Here is a 10,406-nt window from a genome sequence, read left to right on the forward strand (position 1 = left end):
TTTTGAATTCTTTCAAAAAGTAAAAATATTGTTTAAACGAACTAATTGCACTCTTAGGCCTGTTATATCCCACCTAAACTCCATAGTTTGTCAAACGTTTGCTTTGACGTTGAAGCTATAGGGGTCAACACTATTGAACATGCAGAAACTGTTGTAAGAAAAATAATATTTGCTCTTATTATCAAGGAATAAAGCCTGTAAGGCATTACCTTGTTCTTTTTGTCAAGCCTTTAATCTAATTCCCAAACATGTACTTCACAAGGCAAGCTTATCAATAAACGAAGACAATGAAGTAACTGATACAAAACATCACCTGAATGACACATTCCTTTTTATTTAAAGTGTGAGGAGCTCAACAAAAGCATATTAATGCATATGAATTTACCCGAATAAACCAGCATAAAAGATACCAATTGCGCTACCTCTGACGAGGTAGTCTTCAGTGCTGGAGAAAAAGAAACCTGAGTTTTCCCTGCCAATTGAACAGTGCTGCGCATTGTATCGCAAAACAATGTTTCATCAACAGCATCCGAAATCCTTGGGATGTCCCTAACCCTAACACTAACCCTAACCTTAACCTGAACCCATACCCTAACCTTAACCCAAACTCTTACCTTAACCCTTACCCTTACCCTGACCCTAACCTTAATCCTTCCCTTAACCATGTTAAAATGCAACTTCAATGGGGTAGGGACGTCCCAAGGATCCCAGATAGCATGGACCGGAAAGGGTATGCAGGTGGCACGCATTTCCTTCGTATTTCATCTCACTGGCGGGGATAAACAGCAATGCATCACAAACATTTGAAACTCATTCGGTTAACAACAAACGCTAAATAGTGTTCATGTACAATATATTTCCATGTAAAAGGGGAAATTATAAATGCAACAAGTTGAAATCTAAGTAGTATATACACGCCAATGTACAGATTTGAATAAATTAATAACAAGTTGCGTATTATTTTATCCTTATATTTACAGAATTTATTTTCTTGGAAACATAAATAATTCAATCAGATTAATGTTTAATGTTGTGAGTTACAAATGTCTTTCCAAAACAGCTTCAGAAACCAGTTTAACTGTGTCTCCTTTCCATCCCTTTTGAAATCTATTGTAATGTATTTTTGGGGTGTAGCTTTATCCTTATCAATAGCCTAGCGAACAGCCCCAACATCCTCTGTTCATCCTCCGTTCCTCCTTCAGGAGCCGAGATGCTCTCCATACACATGCAGCAATCCTACACTGACGTGAAAAATGAATCTATATCACCAATAGTATGTAATTTGATGAATTCACCTCGTCAGCCCATATCCATCCATCTCACTCTCAGAACAACTGTGTATATAGCCCGACAGAATCGTGTCAAATATACCTTGAATGAACAGGTGGTTTTGGTCACTTTGGAGCGTCAATGGCAGGAGACATTTCTCTGGGTTGTTCCAGTCCTCTGACCAGCCTCTGTATATTTTGCAGTTCGTTAGTGGAATCCTTCTTAGATGTTTTGGGGGATGCCGTCCTCTGGCTGGCCACTTTGTGGCTGTGGTGCTCAGATACAGGACTTGTTTCTCTGCTGCCTGATTTGGACAGGTCGGATGGTGCGTTGATGCTGCCCGGCAGCCCTGTGGTGAGCAGGTTTGTGCTTGAAGGAATAGATGTGGGTATCTGATAAGGGTTGAATCGCAGCCGTGGTCGGGAGGTGGTGAGGAAAGGGTTTCTGCCCAATGAGGAGGCTGCAGTGCAGGAGGGGAGGGCCGAGGCCGCAGCAGCTGCAGCTGCCATGTAGGTGTATGGATACGGGAACAGTCCTCCAAAAGGTGGCATCGAAATTCCCTGTGTTCAAAAAATGATGGCGTTATTATACATGCACAAATGCTACAAATACAGAGTTCCAGGCCTGTCATACTTCTTCGATGTGCATGGATGTTTTTTTGTTGAACATTTACCCTGAAAACCTTTTAGAGTTACATTTTTGTCTCTCTGTCTCTGTTTCATCGACAACTGTAGCCTACAGGCTATTAAAAATAATAGAATCTACTACCATTACAAAAGTAGCCCTATGTCTATCCATAATTTAAAAAAGCATATTATTATGTTCTCAATCAAATAAAAAAAAGGCATCCATAAAGTCCCAATTTTGTTTGGAATAACCCAATATAGGCGGCTTTATTCATTCTCCATAAAGTCATACATCTACATTAAATATACTGAACTTATTTATTATGAATGCAATTGAAGGTGATGCTAAAAAAGACACTTCAATTGCAGAAGTTTGTGCAGGAAAACTCATAGAAATATGAAGTGTTCCTCAGCTATATCTATTGTGGTGTAATTCGTTGTTGGGAAGAAATTATTATTATTAGGCCGGCATGCATTGCTGCTGTCATGCATGCTTGTCTGTTGAAATTAGTTAGAGTAGAAGTTAACTTTTTACCTGAGATGCTAGCATGTGCTGTGACAGGTGGAACGGGAAGTGACTATGACAGCCCGCGCTTTGAGAGGAGAGGCTTCCGTTTTCCAGGCCATTCGCTCCAGAAACAGATGTCAACAGATGCCCCATGCCCATGGTGGAGAATGCCCCTGGTGCCATCGCAAACTGTCCGGGGTGGAACAACATTTGTCCCGTATTCAAAGGGTTAAAGAACTGTTGACTGTGCAAACCAGAAAATGCCAGACTCTGCAGGTGACTCGCACTAAAGTGTGATGGGCTCTCCGTCTGTACCATCAAAGGAGAAAACCCATCTTTCACCCCACTGATGCCCCCACTATCCGTGTTGTTCTTTGTAGGTTCCGTCTCTTGGCGGTGCTTATGATCTAACTTGTCCTTTTCAAGATTTCGAATACTGAACACAGAGTCGCTCTCTTTCCTTGAATCCAGGTGTTCGCTCTTTTTTTCCAGAAGATTCCTATCCCTCACTCTGTTATCGCCTTTAGGGCTGAGAGGAGAGGTTGGTTCAGGCCCGGGGCTGCTGGCTGCGATGGAGCGCTCCTCTTGTGGGTCAAGCTCCTGATCACTGTCAGTGCAGTTCTTGTCGTCTGTAAAACATTATATCAAACTTCCATTAAACGATCTACATCTTATGATACACTATAATATAATATATTTAAAAACTCTCAAGTCTAAATGAAAGGCTTTACATAGCCTATAGCACAATTAAAGCAAAAATAACTAGAGGCTATGATGTGTAGGTCTAGCCTATATATAGCTTCCAGTATGCTAAAACCATTTAATATCACAACCAGCACATGCGTGGCATTACTTTATATATTATTTGAAGGAAGGCGTCGTGATGTAGTGTTAACATTCATTTCATAACCACTTCCGTTTTGCTCGTAAAAACGTTTGGTTCGCTGGTAAGATTGGCATACATTTTGTTTTAAAGTCGTTCTATAAAGCTTCCGCAGTTGAACTAGAGGCCTTCGTTTAGTGCTTGGTTGATAATCGAATGCATAACTATCGAATAATGATCTGAAAACCATACTACAGTAATCAAGGGGCTGAATGTTTATGGACCTGTCAGTAGATGGCGCATTGGATCACGTTACACCGATGCATGAAGCCTAGCTTTCATGTTCTACAGAGATATTGATACGTAAAATAGTATATTGTGGGTAAATAAATAATATTGTCTGCTATTATTTCTCCTTTTAATTGATTTAATATTATTTTATGTTGTACCACACGTTTATACCTTCTACTTAACTCTAAACTAATGTCACAACTGAGCACATAGCAATCACAGATTTACCCACTTTCTCGCGTTCTTCTTTTCTCCTACAAATATTATTTTTTCTCTCTTATCCAATTGTAAACAACCCAATTATCTTCAGGTTAATGACACATAATAAGAACCTTAAGGTTTGTTTCCATTTGTGTTTTTAATTTCTTAATTACTGGCATCTTCAAAATGACCAATTTGGTGGACACGAAAAGTATTGTAAACAATGCTTTATGAGCAGTCTTACCTCGACTGGTTCGGTTGAACCTCAGTGGACTAGTTACATGTCCCAGTGGAGAATGAACCGAGTCCCCTCCGGTGGTTTGTTCAAAGGAGGAGTCATCTGAGTCGGCACAGTCCCCGTCCCCTTTAAGGTCCCGGTCCTCATACATGCTCAGCGATGGAAGGGTTAACTGCTTCCTGCAGACCGGACTGAGATTAGTTAATGCATCTGTATTTTGATCAAATCACTAGACAATAATGCTTGGTCTGCAAATTATTGTTGTTTATCCCAATGGGACAATTATTTTCAATTTATGGTCATATTTTCAGGTTAATCTTTTTTTATTCAATAACGAATAAAATAATATACCTCTTTTCCCGTCGTCCATTTCCCGTGTCTCTGAACCCTTTAGCAAATGGGTTGTGATCAATTTTGAGTTGTGTGATCTGTAGAGAAAACGAGAGTGCATGGCATCAACAATGGGATCCTGAAAAGACTGAAATGTATTTCAAATGTACTATTCTTGACCTACCACTAATAACAATAATACAAATAATAATAATTATGGCAATGATAAGCAAAATTATTAATCAATAAGCATTATTGATGGAATAATATTTGTAACAATAGCAATGTTTTGGTGCTGGGGACTGCTGTGCGTGTTATCTCCTGCGCTCTAGAGGCAAGACAAGCATCTCTGTTGATGAAGTGTAGTTACTAAAGCTTATCAATTATTCATTATTCTTCTTAAAGGAAAGTACTATACCTAACATTCCGATTAGCATACGCTGACGTCATTTTCTCAGAGACTGAATGCTACTTTTTATTGCAAGCTACTTTTTAAACTTTAATTGCACACATACACGGCCTTGTTTATTTAGGAACAATACTATTCGTTCATGTATTCATTTTCGTCTGTCCTTTTGAGTTTTTAGAAGCTGTGTGTGTTCATGCTTTGCGTTAGTGGATTGCATGCTTTGATTGTTCAGAACTGTGTTGGTGTCTCCATGCAGTAGCCCAAAGACATAGTGAGGATAAGTGCCTTCTAATCGATTGTGACTCTCTACCATACATTTAATGATACCAACAAGCCCACTAGGCCTTCAACATGTACTCAAATTAACATCAACAGGGAGGGGTTGCTATAGCCAACATTAAGCATATAAAATAAGTTATTGAGACTAAAACATTCCACATGAAAGTTAACTGACACCTCAGGTTCAACTATCAGCATATATGTGTGTGTGTGTGTGTTACACACACACACACACACACACACACACACACACACACACACACACACACACACACACACACACACACACACACACACACACACACACACACACACACACACACACACACACACACCATAAGTTTATAAGAACTCAAACATAAATAGAACAGGTCTAATTCTGAATACACAACCGTGTTTACACATCCAGCAGTCAATATTCAATATTCTAACATTTAACATAGACGTTTCGCATATTATCTTCTGGTAAAGCTTACCTTGTCATTCTGATATGCAGTGACAGCGATAAAATCTGTCTCTGGAAAAACATATGTCCGGAAGGTGCTGTAAGGGAGCTTCAGAATGTCGTTGGCCCTCACTATATGAAATCTGGGCTGGTATTTATGCATCGAATTCAGGATAGTCTGAGAATGCAAAGAAACAGAAAATATGTTACGGTGATCATGCTGAAACACGTTTTGGTTTGAACTGAGATGACGAGGACAATAACAATGATGACTTCGTTGATTTGTTGGCACTTGTATTTCTTGTGTTATTGCAGGGAACTTATACATTCCACCGAAACAAACACCATGTTAATAATGCACTATTTATTTGTATAGGGCGGTGATTTCCTCCACAGCGAAATATAACAAATGTAGGCCTACTACAAAAGTTGGTGTACTATTTCGAGCGTTTATGCTGACAATGCAGACTGACCGAGTGTTCTGCATTGGGGCACAGCCCCTAACATCCAGGTTCTAATGTGGAACTAACGATTCTGATTATGCCTTATCATTAGCCTTTTTACATGTATAGGCCTATATAAACCCGTTACGAGAGATTATGCATCAATATCAACTTTTCTCAAATGTTTAACTGCACTTGTCTATTAATATTAACCTATGAAGGATTAGCAACATCTTTGAAAATGTTTCAAAGACTTCATAAATGCGTAGGTTATGTAGGCTGAACATGGTTATGAAAGCAACAGCTATTGTAACGCTTTGCCTACTTTGATTTGTCCTAACCTACATTAGACATGCAAAGAAAAACGGAAAAAGCAGGCAATAATAACTGAATTACTGTTTATCAAAAATACCATAAAATCAAATCTGTATTAAAATCCTATTCAAAATACTGCCCTATTACAGCGACGTAGACAGTAGTCTATTGGGAAGTATTTGGGTTACTTAGTTGTTATTGCTTTTGCATGTAAGTATTGGGTGAGTATCTGCTACCATTTCAAAGCGCCCCACTTGCAATCTTTTTATCCAAATTTCACTGAAAGGAAACATTACCGTAATCAATTCAAGAGAGATCAAGTCTGCCCTATGTCTTTGACCTGGTTCTAGCTACTTGACTTAACTGCAAACTTTGTCACTCTGCTCCGCACCGAAATATACCACGAATTAAATATTTTTAAAGACAATAAATCAAATCTGAACCACTGTTGTTGAGCCTTAAAACTATTTTGGAGATGCATGGTGGGTTACTGTTGTCCTATCAATATTTTTGTGATTTTCTAATGCATCATTTTGCATTGTTATTGGTTATGAATAAAGGTTAAATCATGTATCAACTGATGTCATAGCCTCCAAAAACATTACAAATATAGATTATTCTAGGCCTACTATTGACCTCATAATAATATGTACCATAATTCAATTAGGTCTAGGCCCTACATTGAATCCAAAAACCTGTGTTATGTGCGTCTACAAAATAGCAGGAATATCCGCAATATCGGCATTGAACCCTTGTCAATAGCCCGGGTTAGTTTTACACAAAATGCAAATTCATCTTTAATCGAAGCATCATCAAATTAAATCAAGAAATGACGTACAAATCCATGCTTGTCGGAGATATTATTAGTCAACTTGAGTTTATGAAATGCAACAGGCTTCGCCATCCACTGCTCCCCTGTGGCAGGGCTGTCCGGATGGATGTACATTCGTTTGGGCATCTCCGGGTCGGCTTTCCCAGCTACCATCCAACGCGAGTTGTGGAACTTGTAGCGGCAGTCGTCAGCAGAGACTATATCCATAAGGAGGATATACTTGGCCTTCTTATCAAGCCCATTGACACGAACTTTGAATGGGGGAAACATCCTCCTGCAATAGAATAAAACAATATTGAACACACCGGGCCTTTCAATCACCTGGCTTAAAATCATGGCATTCGAAAAATAACAATATTTGGATTTTATGCACGTTTATTGTACTATACCTAACTGTAAACACATTATATTTCTAATGGTTTCTTTGAGAAGAAAATAAAGTACTGCCAAAACCGAGGGGGTGTTGGCTATACCAAGATGTCTACGGGCACGCCTTGGAATTCAGCACTAAAGTTCGCCTACATAGCCCAACTTACTATGTTCATCTTCAAACACACTTGTTTCGACACATGCATGCATTGTTTAATTGATTGAATTTGCTCATTCGTTTGTTATTCTCGTGTTAGGCCTATCCCTATAATGTGTGAACAGTAGCCTATGCTTATCCTAAATCACTCAATAACCATACTTTTATAAACAGTAATATTTCGATAATTAGGGGTGCAATGTAAATATAGATCTGTGCTTTTTGGAGACAATAGTTGGCTACTAATGTAGTAGCCTAGGAACCTGCAAATCTCTCATAAATATTTGAAAGCATTTGGCAGCACCAGCGAGACCGCCTTCTGGATTACTATTACTTGATCAAGTATGACTATCACTATGAGTGATTCATTTATAACCATTTCCTAATAAAATAAACTTACTCACCATACATAACATTGCCTATAATATGCACGCATAACAGTAGCCTAACTCAACTTAAGCATGTCTTTACCTTCCTGATTTCGTAATAACCATCTCGGTTCCTATTTTGTGAAATTGGTCCCATAAATCCTTGGCCTCCAGGTTGACTTTGGGGTCGTCCTCCACCTCTTCCTCCGGCTCCAAGCTCTTGAGGGAGCGGAGGTGAGCCGCTTGATGGTGATGACCCAACGCCGCGTGGAGTCCCGCTTCCGCGGCTCCAGATAAAGCATGGCCTGATAGAGGTTTAGTGAGAGCGCCGTGAGACAACGTCAGTCCAGGGAAAAAGGAAGGCTGTGCAGCTGCAAGGAAGGCTGACATAGGAAAGTCGGTCGGCCGGTGAGCGTGGAAAGGGTGATAAGCCATGGCAGTCCCTGTGTAAACTGGATCTCTCATCGGTGCATTCAAAAATTGATATAGAATGATTATACGCTATTTATGTCCACCCTCAGTAGACGTAGCCTATTGGTGTGTGTATCCAAAAGACAGATGTCTTCGTAAACCGAGCAGAAATATAAAAGTAGTTTCGCGTGCTCAACCAAGAGCGAATGCGTCCCAGACGTCTCTAACAGACCGAGGGAAGAAATTAGTGTACTGCTACTCCTGATGCTCGGTTCCCACACAGCACCGTGATAATATCCGTCGAAGAGACGGCATCGACACCTCGAGAGTAGAGCTGGGCTTCGCTTCTTAACTTTCGGAAAAAGAAAATCACTCTTTACTCGGATAGGGAGTTCGAATTGAGAGGTCTTGCTCTGACCACCGTGGTATAGTGACTGTCTAACATGTCTCTCCTCCCCGGATCCCGACACTAATGAACCAAGCCCACTTGATTGCCGATTTTACGCTTTCCGGACCAATTGTGGAGCTCTATAGGCGTGGTTTTGACAGCTTCGGCCAAGATCCGTAAGGGGGGGTGGGGGCTAAAAAGGTGTCGGAAGCATTAGCAGTAAGAAAACATGTCAACAGAATAAAATATTAACCAATGACATAGTAAAGATCTGGAAATCCCTCCCCCAAACTTCGAATCGAGCACCAGGGCTGGCTTTTGCTGCACGGCCGGTGAAGAGGACGGATCCTCCGACTGCCTAGTCGTTTCGTGAAGCTTTCACACCGTGGGGGTACTAGCCTATAGCCTATACATCCTATCTCAAATCTCGACTGGGTTTTAATTATTCGGTCAGTAAAACCTGATTTGAAAACATGGCATTCAGAGGGCTACTAATGAATGAGTTTTGAAATAAAACAACAGCTACTATCCCTACAAAACATTTAGCATCGAAGCGAATGTCAGCGCTGGCTGGTTAACAGACGGCTGCTAGGCTACTACAATGCTTTTCTACCTGGCCTACAATTTGGTTGTGTTTTAAAAAGTAGACTATTGAGCCTACTTTATGGCGTGTTTTGATGCGCTGTTGCACTTTTAGAACGTTGTAATAGGCTATATTAATATTCACAAACAGCATATTTATAACTATGCTATTGATATGTGCCTTTCACTAGCAACACATTGATTATTTAACAGCAACTACATGTTGCTTACAACTTACAAATAAACACATTTGTTTCATGGATTCATAGCCTATATCGAAGCACAGAAAAAGAGCGATTTGAAGCGGTGAGAGAGCTTGCTGTCTTGGAGAGATACATCCAGTAATAACCGAGCTGAGGCGAAGAGGGCTTATATCTTTGAGGAGTTATCAGGAGTAATTCAATCGAACGGAAATGCCTACATCCTCGAAACAGACACATTTAAGATAAGGATAAAAAAAAAAGGTTTTATTATTATAACGAATCTACGGAAGTAGCCTATTATGGGCTACACTACTTTTTCAGCAATTCACGAAGTTCTTTACCATAACCTACAGAATGTATCCAACATTGACACAAACACAATTGACTATTCGAAGCAACAGCATATCATATCATTTAAACCGGCAAGAGTTTATGAATAGACAGTGGTAGGCTATGTTAGACGATTTGTAGGGAATCGCAAGTAGGTTACTGCTCCTCAGACAGTGCGTTATGCAAGATGGAAACGGGCGATTTTGTCAAACTTCACATACTAACGCTGTGTGTGTTTCCCGTGTAGCGATATAACTTTCTCCAAATACCATTGTGTATACCTTTAAGAAGTCCCTTCGCAGATCATTGATTAAGTGGGACTACGTTTGTTAAGGAGCTCTTGGCGCCAGTCTGCTGGCGTCCCACAATAAGAACCCTCTCCTGTCACTTCATATTTACGCCCAAATCTTCAAACAGCGTGCTCCAATCCCCTCTACATTCCATCCAAGGCTGGAGCCCATGATAGATCTCCAACTTCGGATTTCCTGCACTAGCCACATATATGCGGTAGTTTAGTTATAATTATTGATTCGAATACAGAATTTTAATGAATGACGGAAGAGGTGCAGGTGCAGTTGCAGGTTTAGTG

At 40.1% G+C, this 10,406-nt stretch overlaps 1 protein-coding gene across 2 annotated transcripts; it reads right to left on the bottom strand.

Annotated features, from left to right (window-relative positions):
* Window positions 1-314: 314 nt before the first annotated feature.
* Window positions 315-9,630, bottom strand: LOC110533881 (T-box transcription factor TBX2b). Of its 2 annotated transcripts, none has more exons than XM_021618456.3 (7): window positions 8,007-9,630; window positions 7,016-7,283; window positions 5,451-5,597; window positions 4,308-4,384; window positions 3,963-4,135; window positions 2,431-3,032; window positions 315-1,829 (listed from the first exon to the last, which is right to left on the bottom strand). In XM_021618456.3, the coding sequence occupies exons 1-7, from the start codon at window positions 8,366-8,368 to the stop codon at window positions 1,395-1,397; spliced, it is 2,064 nt and encodes a 687-aa protein (XP_021474131.1). In that variant the 5' UTR covers window positions 8,369-9,630; the 3' UTR covers window positions 315-1,394. The 2 variants fall into 2 exon arrangements, with proteins under 2 accessions (XP_021474131.1, XP_021474130.1); XM_021618455.3 differs by having other exon boundaries at window positions 3,963-4,147; window positions 8,007-8,830.
* Between the last annotated feature and the right edge of the window lie 776 nt (window positions 9,631-10,406).

The sequence above is a fragment of the Oncorhynchus mykiss genome, chromosome 10 (genome assembly GCF_057628025.1).
Source record: "Oncorhynchus mykiss isolate SJ-2025 chromosome 10, ASM5762802v1, whole genome shotgun sequence".
Lineage (NCBI taxonomy): Eukaryota > Metazoa > Chordata > Actinopteri > Salmoniformes > Salmonidae > Oncorhynchus > Oncorhynchus mykiss.